We start from the raw sequence: 12,722 nt of genomic DNA, 5'->3' as shown, positions 1-12,722 counted from the left end.
AATGCTATGCATGTAAGTGTCCGAACCGAACCCATCACTTCAAGGACACCAAATGGCACCTTAATTTTATAATCCCACCACTAAGTATACTTGATGTGTGATGGTGCAACATTTGGAGAGGCATTTTTACTTGACATTCTTTGAGGGATCACCCTACTTGAAACGTCTACCATGCAAAAGAAGGGTGCATAACAGAGATAAACTTTCACAGGCAGTTTATATGTGTGATATGGTTTAGCCCCTTTTGATATCGCATGGTGATCTTCGTCTCCACCTGCACGGCCTGCCCATGGTGATCTCCATCTCCATGCATGGTTGTCCTCGTGGAGATCTTCATCTCCACGCCATGGTGTCAACCGCCAAGTGTTACATAAGATACTACGCTATTACAAACTAATAGCTATTGAAAGTAAATAACAATACAATGCTTCTCATGTTGACATGAAGGTCATTAATACAATAATGGGACAACCATATGGCTCCAACCAGTTATTGTACTCTCGACACGCAGGTCATGATATAATTACGTACATGCAACATACCCGGGTTGTACCAAATCACAAGCATTACCTGCAAAAACAAGTTATCCACCGCCCTAAGAGATTAACAGGATGGGGGTCGATGGGGCTTTGCCCCCTGTGGGGTCAACTGGCAGCGCCCTTGCAATATCTATGCATTTTTGCATGGGAATTTTCACCGGCAAATCATATTTATCCTATTTTGACCATCTATCTGATTCAACCAATCTCATTGGTCTTCGCGTGTTGTGACCGACTTTACGTTCCACTGTCTTACCCGATGGCCGAAACCGACCGGTATAGGTAATTTGTGCCACGACCTCCACAACATCATCACGGAAAATTAGATCACAATTTCGAATGCCTGACACCATGTATAGTCAATCATATTGACAACCGATCTCATCGGCCAGTACATAAAGCAATCTACATATCATCATTTGAAAATTCTACCTTGAATCTAATACCACGTAGCATAGGCTCTGATACGACTGTAGAAACACGCGGTATGCTAAGCTAGAGCCAAATAAAAAAAATTCTACCACGCACCCAAGATCAAGTTGCTGGAAATAGATCATGAGATCGAGTTTACCACTAGACGCGCAGTAACCGCAGCAGAAAATAGAGTTGGAGATGCATGTAGACGATCTCCCGAGGCGTCTCCTCCTCGCGTCGTCGATCTCCCGCGAACAACAAAGACCTGTGAACGTTGATCTCCCGCGAACGGCACCTCGCGGTTCCCTCGAACAGTTCATCCAAGCACCACGGATGCGATGCCTGCAAGGTATCCACACGTACGGGGAGCAGCGTCGGGCGGTAGGCATCTAGGTTAGGTCGCGCGGGATGGGCGTGGGGAGTTGCGATGGAGGCTGTCCATGGTGGAAAAAGATCAACCTCAGTTGTGCGGCCACTCCCCTATATATAGACCTCCGAGATAGGCTCAATACTTGAGGCCCACTAGGAGTAAAACCATTTCCACTCGAATCCAATCCGAATGGCCTGCAGCCCCTTAAGTGTGCGACCCTATAGGTTTACGTACACATGGACACGACCAGAGTCGATAGTTGGTAGCAGCTCCTCGCTGAACGTGCCAACTCTCATGTGCGTGTAAAGTCGTTCGAAGAACCTCGACAATGTATCATCTGCAACATTCCTTTTGCCTCACGATATATGTTGTCAAGCTCAAGGTGAGTACTTGTCACCCTTGTGGTAGCTCGACCTCTCTTCTTGACACCGTGATATAGATTCCCGCACTGGGTTAACACTTAACCAAGTCGCATGGTCATGCTTTCCGAATCCGATCCCTCGAGAGGGTCCAGAAAATATCTCTTCAAATAGGAGGGGTAAATCCCATCTTGGTCGGCCATGTCTCGCGGCATATCTCACCACCCACCCAAAAGCTACATTTATATCTAGCCAGTTATGGAGTAGCGTTTGATAGACCTTAAGTGAGTCGATACTCATCCCGAGAACATGCGAGGACCTTAGGTCTAGGACATGGCATAAACATTGTGCTTGACACTAACATATGACAACATCTCGCTGCGTCTCAGAGTTGGTATGTCCGACTGCGTGGTCTCCATCCCCGAGTCCATACTATCGGTTTAGCATCTCCATGCACATGAGTTGTGAAACGTAGTCATCAACTGATTTGTATACTAATCAAGGAAACCTTATGAACGACTCAAACATTTATTGATCAAACAAACTACCCTCCACACAGAAGGGCTTTATTTGGGGTATTGCAAAATAGGTGGAAGTAAAACAAGCACGAGCTGCTTTCATGCCTCAAAAGACGAAGCAAAGACTTATTGAAGAAGAAACCGGGCAGACAGCAGAGTGGTACGCCTAGACGAGCCCTAGATACTCCGCCGTGAGAGGCTTGAAGATGCGCTGCTGGTCCGACTCAAGCGCCGCCGCGAGGCGAGGCCATATGTAGGCGTTGACCAGCCAGGAGCCGTCGCCTCCCGGCCGAGCTCCGATCGACAGGTACCCCGAGCTGAGCCTCCCGTAGTCGCACATGGGCATTGCCAGCACGGCATGGCCGAAGCCGAAGTCGGTGTCGAGCGGGAACGACGCGAACACCGTCTGGTTCAAGGTGGGCGTACCGAGCCCGATGACGCCCTTCTCCATCAGCCTCTCTGTCTTGTGCTCCTCCACCCAGTCCACCAGCTCCTGGGTGTACTCATCGTAGTCGATAGACGTGATGGTCTCCCGCACCATGGCCGCCACCTCCGACAGCTCCTTCTCCTGTATCTCCTCAACGGCTGCCTCCCCGAGAGCGTAGGCCGTAACGTTGCCGAAGTAGTTGCCCATCGCCCGGACGAGCTCCGGCGCCTTCACCCGCCGCCGCGCGTCCACCATCCACCCCATGCAGCAGCGCTCCTCCGGCACGCGGGACGCGGCCACCACGCGGGCGAGGGCCTTCCACAGGTACGCGGACACCGCCTGGACGCGCGACGGGCGCTGGAGCTTGCTGCTTGCCGCCTCCCGCAGGGCAGCGATGTCGCTCGCCTCGATGTAGTAGAGGCGCTCGACGAAGCTGTCGTGCGCCGTCAGCACGTTCACCAGCCGGTCATGGTCGTACGTCGCGAACATGTCCCTGATCGAGGCTCCGTACGACGGCGGCCTGCGAGGGCTGAACACCGAGCGGTCATGGTTGGGCGGTCCGTCGACGATGCGCCCAGTTCGGGCGAGCTCGGACCACCTCCTGACGAACATGGTGAAGGCTTGGCCGTCACACACAAGGTTGTTGGTCGCCCACACGACGGAGAAGCCGCCACAGGCGAAGGAGAGCAGCTGAACCGAGAGCGTGACGTCCTCGGCGTACGGAAGCATTATCTTCTTCAACGACTGCTCCGCCAGGCCGTAGTCCAGGCTGGCCATGGCGACACCGGCCTCGCCGACCACCAGCTCTGCGCCTTGGTTGTCGCAGAGCAGCTCGGGGAGGCCGGAGCTTGGGTTGGTGCGGATGCGCCCGGCGAAATGGTAGAAGTCGTTGAGCAACGACGGGAGGATGGAGTCGAAGGTGGCTACAACCGCCGGGAAGTCACCGGCGTTTGGGAGCTTGGGGTAGAGGCATACTATCGAGGCCTGCTCGTTGCCAGGGTAGAGGTCGAGGTTCGAGAAGGCGGCTACGTGCGGCTTGGTAGATGGGTCGGAGGCCTTGACAAGGCGGCGACTCAGGACACGGATGCTCAGGTCGCCGGAGCCAATAGCATTAGCAGTTACCATATTCGACCAAGAGAGCTAGCTAGCTGTTAATTAAGGGCCTTCTCGGTCGGTTTGTTTCCGTATATGGCACTGGCATGCATGCACGACAATATATAGGCGGAGGAATAATGGGTGTAGTTCAAACTTGTTATCCCAGTTTTTTTTATAATTGATTAGCATATATAGCCTATAAATGCTGACAAGCTTACAGGTATGGGTTCCCATATTAATGGGTTACATATGTGGCACCCTCCATGGCCACAGGGAAAACTATGAGATGTGCATGGCTCAAATAGTTAGATTTCTTGTGGTGGAACCAACCCTATCAGGGTTCAAGTTTTAAACTTGGTAATGGTGCTGACAGTTTTTGGGATTTATTTCAGGCTTTTGCGATGTTCGTTCATTGGGAGGAGACGTTTCTGTCAACTATGAAGACGTCTGTGGTGTTCACCAATCTCAAAATGATGTGCCGGTTCAGTATCTTGAAAATGCTCATAGAGATCGTTTGAGTAAATAGCATAAAACTACTACAATTCACGTTAGGGTTACAAAACACTACCAAATTCTTTTTGCTGATAACTACCAAGCCGGGGGGTCGGCTGTTTCAAAAAACCCAAATCCCCGAGTCCTTATCGGTTGATCACGGTCACGACAGGTTGGGCCCGCACCTAAACAAACTGTCAGTTTGACCTTAGTTTGGCCGTTAACTTACATGTGGGGCCTACATGTAAGTTTCCTCTTGCTATTCTCTTTCTTCTTCCTCTTTGTCTCTTCTCGTCTCTCTTCTGGTGTCTCCCGAGCAGGCCATCTCCCCTCCCAAGCCGGCGACCCTCCCCTCCGCTCCCAAGCCGACGACCGTCCCCTCCCATCCCAAGCTAGCGGCACGGCCGGTCCTGAGATTTCAGGGGCCCGGGGCAAAAATACAATCGGAGGCCCTTTATATATCCAAAATTATAATCATTATGTGCATGTCTAGATAAATTTTAAACATGAATTGTTGTTAATTTTTTTATCATGGCGTGCAAAACCAGCTGGTCGACCTAGTTCCGGGTTCTAATTATACATTATTATAATTATTATTTCTCACTTTTGCTAAGATTTTGATAGGGAAGTTTCATGCATTGTATATTTCATAGTTTGGCAAACAAAAAGTAATTTGAACTGCTCTTGGTGGCATGCAGGTAGAATAGCTTCATAGTTTGCAACACTAAAAGTTAATTTTTTTAGCTACTAAAAATTAATTTTGCCACCTAATCATATTGAATCGACCATGAATCCTCCAATTAATTTCAGCTTGCCAATTATCATTATCCCATGGATTCTAGACATCCTCTCCCCTCATCTTTCATCGATCTCCAACACGACCAGATTAATTAATCGGAAGGATTGCATTAAAAAAATTAGTCAGAAGGACAACTACGTCCTACTCCTCTCCGCTAATACACTAGATCTAATAATTCTGCCACCAACTAGTCACATATCAATCTAGCTAGCTCCGTTGGATGATGCATCAGGAAGATGCTAACCTGACCTCTGTAGTTTAAAACTGCCTGCCAGGGCCGGTGGTGTTGTTACTCCTGTCCAGGGCGATGAACATGAAATTACTCGATCCGCCATTGGACGAGAAATCATCGGGGGAGGCCTCCACGGGAGGAGGCTGTGTCGGCGGCGGGGTTTCCCTCGGGCTTGTAGGATATATCGCTAGGTTGATCGCTCATGTCGTCATCCGCGGACCTACGCGAGGGAAACACAAGTTCCACTACATGTACAGGTCTGTTTCATCAAAAGTAGCCCAGAATCATTTTTTCTCATCAGCTGGATACAGAGAGCACATGGGCTGGATACAGAGAGCACACGAACGTGGGGTCCCCTCAATTTCGGGGGCCTGGGGCGGCCGCCCCCTACCCCTCCATCCGGGCCGGGCCTGGCTGGCGGCGACCCTCCCTCTCCTTCCCACCCTCCCCATGGTCGTGGTAGGTGCTCACCGTAGCTCCTGGTGGTGACGGTGGCTTCGAGGAGGCATAGCAGACAGCGACCTCGTCCGCGGCAATGGGAGGTGCGCACTCCAGCAGCGGCGCAGGCCGTCCACGTCTAGCTTGAGGAGCTCGCGGCAGGGGATGGCGGCAGCCACAGGTGAGGCACGGCGTGGCAGCGGCCGCCAGCGAGGCATGACATGGCGGCATGCGAGTCACGCCATGGTGGCAGGCGAGGCACGGCGTGGATTCGGCCGTTGCGGGCGCGGCTGGCCGGCCGATGGAGGCAGCGTCGTGGTTCGGGCAGAGCGCTCGGGATCGAGCAGGCTGCCGCGGGCGCGGCTCCTCTGGAGACCTGATTATATTGCTTTTTGCAAAAACTTTTAGGGACCTTATAGAAAACTCACATGTACCCGGTTGCTATTTTAGAAAACTTACAGGGACCTGATTGCTTTTAAAAAAACTAACATGTGGGACCCACATGTAAGTTAACATTCAAACTAAACGGTCAAACAAACGGTTATCTTACGCTTGGCCCCAACTGTCATAATCGTGATCAATTACTAAAGACTCGATGATTTGGGTTTTTTGAAACAGCCGACCCCTGATTTAGTAGTTATGAGCGGAAAAATATATTTAGTAGTTTTTTGAAACTCTAGTCCGAATTGTAGTAGTTTTATGCTATTTAGTGAGATAGTGTATAAGTTCATAGATGTGAGTCTAGGTGCGTCCATGTGAGCGTCGACGTTTGTCCTATTTTCAAATGTCCAGGTGTCTGAGTCTTTGTCGAAACATAAGTTTAAACACCTAGTCAATTTGGAATTTTTGTGTGAATTTCATAGAGATGAAAACATGTTTAAACCTGACTGGTCTGTGATCATGGACATGACGTCTTGGGCAAAGTTTGGTAGGCGATGTTGGTGGCGAGGTTGGCTCTTTGAGCCCTATATGAAGTAAAATAAAAACCTTAAAAGGCCACTACGAGAAAAAGACATGTTGCTTAGTGCTTTTTGGTAAGCCGGGTGTATTTTCTCGGATACTCGTCTTAGACAGATTCATAGAATTGCAAAAACACAGGAATAGGAGGCGGCTGCTACAAATCAGGCGGATGATTTCCTAGAGATATCATCCGCCCAGCCAGCCGTTCGGTCCGCACAGATGGTCGTTCGATCGCCGCGACACAACCTGGGCCTTTCTCCACTAATCCCCAGCCATCTGATACAGAGCAGCGCACAACAACTCCTCCTGATGCAGAGCAACGCAGACCCTCCCCTGTCACCCTGCCTCGGCGACCTCGCGTCCCCGGAGCCACCGGCGACCGCTGCATCACAACACCGAGAGCCACCGGGTGCTGCTCCATAGCAACACCGAGCCACCCCGTCGAAGCTTCATTGACGCACTGGCGAAGCTTCAATGGAGCTCCGGCGAAGTTTCATTGACGCCCCGGCGAAGCTCCAATGGAGCTACGGCCAAGCTTCATTGACGCACCGGCGAAGCTTCAATGGAGCTCCGGCGAAGTTTCATTGACGCACCGGCGAAGCTTCAATGGAGCTCCGGCCAAGTTTCATTGACGCATCGCCTGCTGCATGCTGCCATGTAGCTCTGCTGCCCGCCATGGCAGCAGCTCATAGCTGTTTGCTGCTGAAACGCAGCTTCGCCGTTGCTGTGCAGTAGCGCCGCCGGTCATGGCAGCAGCTCGTAGCACCTTCTGCTCCAACGCAGCTTTGCCGTCAACGTGGCCGCAACATCGTCGCGCATCACCAAACGCAGCTCCGCCGCCGGCCATGGAAGGAGCATCCTCTCAGCCTAGCCCTACATCAACACGAAGTGAGCGGCGACTGGGATTGCTGGAGAGAGCCGTCCCTGGGAAAGCATGTTTGCTCGAAGGAAGAAGAAAAAGGAGGAAAAGGAATGAGTGGCTCACGCTTCTTCTGGAGAAAAGATAAGGATAAGGAGTGAGCGACCAGCAGGGACACGTGGCGTCCGTCAAAGACGGTTTACGTTCGTGAAAAATAAGTCGGATGATTTTAATAGTTTTCCATAGGAAAAACGTAGGATTGGAATGACATGTCCATTGGATTCCTATAGGATTTGAGTTTGTTTGATTGTGTCATGGAGAAAACAAAGGATTTCTTCCAAAAGGTTGGAGTGGATGTTAGAATTCCTGTAAAATGTAGTACAAATACATCTTTAGAAAAAAATCCTACATGATTCAATCCTACAAATCAAACGACCAACATAGGAAAACTTCCTCAGGATTTTAATCCTTCAAAGATCCTATCAAAATCCTTTGAATCAAAGAGACCCTAAGCCGAGTACCATCTTGAAAACACACGGCATTTGCAGGTCCCTCAACTTAGCTCCATGTAAACCGAATACAACGTAAAAAGACGCATGGCCTACAGAAAGAACACGATATATTATGTAGAAAAACCACGGCATACACGTGTGGCTCACGCAAGCAACTGCAGTGTTTCTATTGCCACGTGCTTGACGGCTCCATGACGACGTCTTGGTATTGGCCGAGTGTCCTCTAACGCCTTACTCGGCTTATATATTGCCCTTTGGTTTTGAAATACCTAAATGTAGCCCATGTAGTTGATAAAACACACGCGGCTTAGCCCACTGCCTTTTCATCTTCATCCCGCCGAGCAGTCGGCTTGCTCGGCTGTAAACCAACCTTAACGCCGAGCGGTCTGCAGAAAAACGAATAAACGAGTATTTTTCGTAAATATGGGATATGTGCACTTTGAGGATAAGCTTCTGCCGCAGAATATTGGTAAAACAATGTGATTTTTTGGAATATGCATAAAACACTAATGGCCCACCAACTCATAATATAGCCAAATCACATAGGTGTGTGCGAGGACGGGGCGTCGACCCGTCGGCTCGGTAGCTGGGGTAGCTGCCAGCCCACGCGAGTTCGAGCTTCGGCTTGGACGTGTGGTGCTCGCGAAGTTTCTCCTATAAAGAAAATGCCAACGAGGGTTATCCCTTGGGTTGGTCTCATTTTTTTCCCAGTGGTGTGTGCAAAGTGGGACCGCACTGGTAAATTCTTATCAGTACATGGCAATTCTTTTCACATGCCAATTTTACTTTGCCACCTATCAGTGGTGGGTGCCAATATGGGCCCACTGCTGTACTTCACCGTAGGGACCAACTTACTCGTGTAGAGGCCAATTTGATCCCGCTGGTATATGAATAGCAGTGATGTGACCAATTGGGAGCTTGCAACTAGCAATGATGCCCAATAGCTGAGCTCAAAGATGACTATATAGTAGATCTAGTTCATTGAGCCCTCCAACCCATTCCTAGTTTTAGATCTATGAAGAGGAGAAAGTTGGACGGCTAGTGGGGGATAGAGGCGGCTGTGGTCGGAATTAGGAGGCCGATGGGGGCAGCGGGGAGGTGAAGGGGGTATGGCGGCGGCGAGCCCTTGGTTATAGCTAAGCAGGCGGCCACGCGTGTGATCTATCTTTTATTGGCTGACGGAAACCAAGGGCTGGCTTTGCCGAGTGTTTTTCCTCAGGTGCTTGGCAAACCTGTGACTTTCAAAGTAAATCCTCTCTAACTTTCAAAGTAAATGTATATATAAGGTGTGCTATTTTTCAAAAAGTAACGCTTCCTAACTTTATTGTTGGATGAAGAAAAAAACCAAAGTACATAGCACCACACAACACAACACAAGGATTTTATTGTTGGAAGAAGAGCAAAACACCAAGGAATTTTATTGTTGGCTAAAAGAACACACAGAATAGCGTGGGTGTTGTCTAGCAGGCTGTGAGGCCAAGGTAGTCCGCCGTGAGAGGCTTGAAGATGTGCTGCTCATCGGCCTCGAGGGCGGCGGCGAGACGCGGCCATATGTAGGCACTGACGAGCCAGGAGCCGTCGCCTGCCGGCCGCGCGCTGATGGACAGGTAGGCTGAGCAGAGGTTGGCGAAGTCGGAGATGGGCATGGCGAGAGCAGCTTGGCCGAAGCCGAAGTCGGTGTCGAGTGGGAATGAGTCGAACACGGACTGGCTTAGGGTCGGGCTGCCCAGCCCGACGACGGCCGTCTCCATCAGCCCTTGTCCCTTGTGCACCTCCACGAAGTCCACCAGATCCTGGATGTACTCGTCGTAGTTGACGGAGGCGACCGGCTCCCGCGCCATGGCCGCCACCTCCGCGAGCGACTTGCGCTGGATCTCCTCCAGCGTCGCGTCCCCGTAGGCATAGGTCGTGACGTTGCCGAAGTAGTTGCGCATCGCAGAGGCGAGGTCAGGCGACGTGAGACGACGGCGCGCGCTCACCCACCACCCCATGCGGCAGCGCTCCTCGGGCACGCGGGAAGCGGCAACCACGCCGGCGAGGACCTTCCACAGGTACGCGGACACGGCCTGGACGCGTGACGAGCGCTGCAGCTTGGTGCTCGCCATCTCGCGCAGCCTGGCGATGTCGGCCGCGTCGATGTAGTAGAGGCGGTCGACGAAGCTGTCGTGGGCCGTCAGGACGTTTACCAGCCGGCGCGGGTCGAACGTCGTTAGGTCGGTGGCGAGCGAGGCTCTGTATGACGGCGGGTTGCGAGGGCGGAACACCGAGCGGTCGTGGCTTAGCTTTCCGTCCCCGCCGTCGGCGACGATTTTGCCCGTTCGTGCGAGCTCAGACCACATCCGCAGGAACCTGATGTTGTCATGGCCGTCGCCGACGAGGTGGTTGGTTGCCCACAGCACGGAGAAGCTGCCGCAGGCGAAGGATAGCAGCTGCACCGAGAAGGTGACGTCCTCCGCGTACGGGAGCATCAGCTTCTTCAGGGACTTGTCCGCCAGGCCGTAGTCCAGGCTCCCCAGAGCGACGCGGACCTCTCCCACGACCAGCTCTGCGCCCTGGTTCTGGCAGAGCAGCTCGGGGAGGCCTGAGCTTGGGTTGGTGCCGATGCGGCCGGCGAAAGGGTAGAACTCGTTGAGTAAAGCCGGCAGCAAGGACTCGAAGGTGGCCACCACGCCGGCGAAATCCCTGCCCGCCGGAGGCTTGGGATAGAGGCATAGTATGGCGACTTGTACGTTGCCGACGTACAGGTCGAGGTTGGAGAGGGGCACCACCTGCGGTTGGATGGAGGGGTCGGATGCCTTCACCAGCCGGCGACTCACCACACGAATGCCCACCTCGCCAAACCCATCTACAGCCATATTCAACCTATATGGATGTTGAACCTAGCTACCCGCCGCTCGTTGTGGAACTGCTAGCGCCCGCACGCCCTATATATATCTCAATATAGTATTTCTTTTTTTTAGGCGATCGTGTCTTTCTTTTCGTACGTGCACTAAGTAGTTATCAATCTACTCCCACCTTCAAAATAAAAGATAAAGTAGCTATCTACTCTCTTTTTTTCTTTGCGAGGGACTCCCTCCCATTTTATAAGAGCGTTTTTGACATTGCTAGCGTCAACGAACACCCAAGCTTTTATATCATGGGATCGAGGAAGAACCTATCTACTCTCCGACTACTAATCCTCATCGAAAGAATAAAATAAAAATCAGCCGATGGATGCACTCAGACTCCGCAAGACACACAGCGGACAGCCCGCTGCGCCGGGCATGGCTGCATAGGGGTGCAAGCGCAAAGCCCCGACGGTGCCTTCTCAAGCTGCTCCGGATGGCGTCCCCGGCCATCGAATACAAGACACGGCCCTCATGCCACGAAAGGCATCGGGGCCCAAGGACCACCATCTCCTCCATTGCGGCAGTCCTCCACCGCTCGCTCACCCAGACGGAGAGCGGCTACGCCGGCGCGAAAACACAAAACCATAAGCCAGGCTTCCTTTCGAGCCGAAGATTGACCAGCTTTGGGTTTTTTTTCCGGTTCACTCAAGAAGCGGGAACCCAATGCCACATGGACAACGTCCACATGCTCGCGGGGCCATTCGCTTGCTTCACGAGGGCGACGTTGGGATGTGCACCGGAGCCGGGAGGTCCACCGGCAACAATAGTGGTAGTTTGCAGTTTCATGCCCCATATATATATACATATATATATGTGTGTGCTTATATATATATATATATATATATATATATATATATATATATATATATATATATATATATATATGTGTGTGTGTCTGTGTGTGTGTGTGTGTGTGTGTGTGTGTGTATGTATATATATATACATATATATGTATATGTGTGTATATATATATATATATATATCAAAATACGGGTATGCAATACCTACTACCAAAATTATGTGCATTCTCAGGGTGCGTATATATCCAATGAAATCTTGCGTCATACGTACCCATTGCTAATTTGATCTATTATACAAAGACATAATACATGCTATATAAAAAAGTAATAAATGTCGATTTACTACCCTGCCTTTTTATCATGCGACATGCATGCATAGGATGGTCCACGAATTAAAGCCTGCCAAATTAACTAGCAATTGATGCATTTCTATTGGTTTCCAAATCAATCGTTGAACACGATCCAACGATGAAGAGGCAAGGTGCCCAGGCACCTAGGTGTCCCAAACTGACGTCCTATATATATATATATATATATATATATATATATATATATATATATATATATATATATATATATATATATATATATATATAATTGATCTTACAGACTTCCTTTTCCTAAGATAAGGTTTATAGTGACATGAAGAAAAAACTTATAGCGGCAACTTTTATCGAGGTTTCACGGCTTATAAAACCTAATACGCATGTAGCCGTAGCTCCTTACCTCGCAAGGTTGTAAGCAAGCTCTAGCGCAGACATCACTAACCATCACAAGAGCAACATAATCTCGCCAACTGCTCGTCATTAGGATCATTCGCTCATCATTGGGATCATCCACTTGACCTGTGGATGGTGCATGTGAGTTGTTCCACGACCTCGTTCAATCTTCTTTGTTTGGTATTCTGTACAATTTATTCAATGGTTGCAAGCGTACATTGTATATATGACTTGGTTGTTACTCTTGGGTAATATAGTTGCTAATTCGCTAGTTTATAAGAACAGATAAATCGACCTTGAG

At 50.4% G+C, this 12,722-nt stretch overlaps 2 protein-coding genes across 2 annotated transcripts; both read right to left on the bottom strand.

Annotated features, from left to right (window-relative positions):
* Window positions 1-2,154: 2,154 nt before the first annotated feature.
* On the bottom strand, window positions 2,155-3,796 carry LOC123162122 (coniferyl alcohol acyltransferase-like). Its single transcript, XM_044579921.1, has one exon. It carries the CDS (start codon window positions 3,750-3,752, stop codon window positions 2,367-2,369), a length of 1,386 nt encoding a protein of 461 aa, XP_044435856.1. The 5' UTR covers window positions 3,753-3,796; the 3' UTR covers window positions 2,155-2,366.
* A 5,512-nt stretch (window positions 3,797-9,308) lies between these two features.
* Window positions 9,309-10,907, bottom strand: LOC123162110 (coniferyl alcohol acyltransferase-like). The gene has a single exon (XM_044579912.1). It carries the CDS (start codon window positions 10,867-10,869, stop codon window positions 9,475-9,477), a length of 1,395 nt encoding a protein of 464 aa, XP_044435847.1. The 5' UTR covers window positions 10,870-10,907; the 3' UTR covers window positions 9,309-9,474.
* Between the last annotated feature and the right edge of the window lie 1,815 nt (window positions 10,908-12,722).

This window comes from Triticum aestivum, chromosome 1D (assembly GCF_018294505.1).
Source record: "Triticum aestivum cultivar Chinese Spring chromosome 1D, IWGSC CS RefSeq v2.1, whole genome shotgun sequence".
In the NCBI taxonomy this organism is placed as follows: Eukaryota; Viridiplantae; Streptophyta; class Magnoliopsida; order Poales; family Poaceae; genus Triticum; species Triticum aestivum.
The sequence above is the reverse complement of the archived record's forward strand: the minus strand, read 5'-3'. Positions and strand labels throughout refer to the sequence as shown.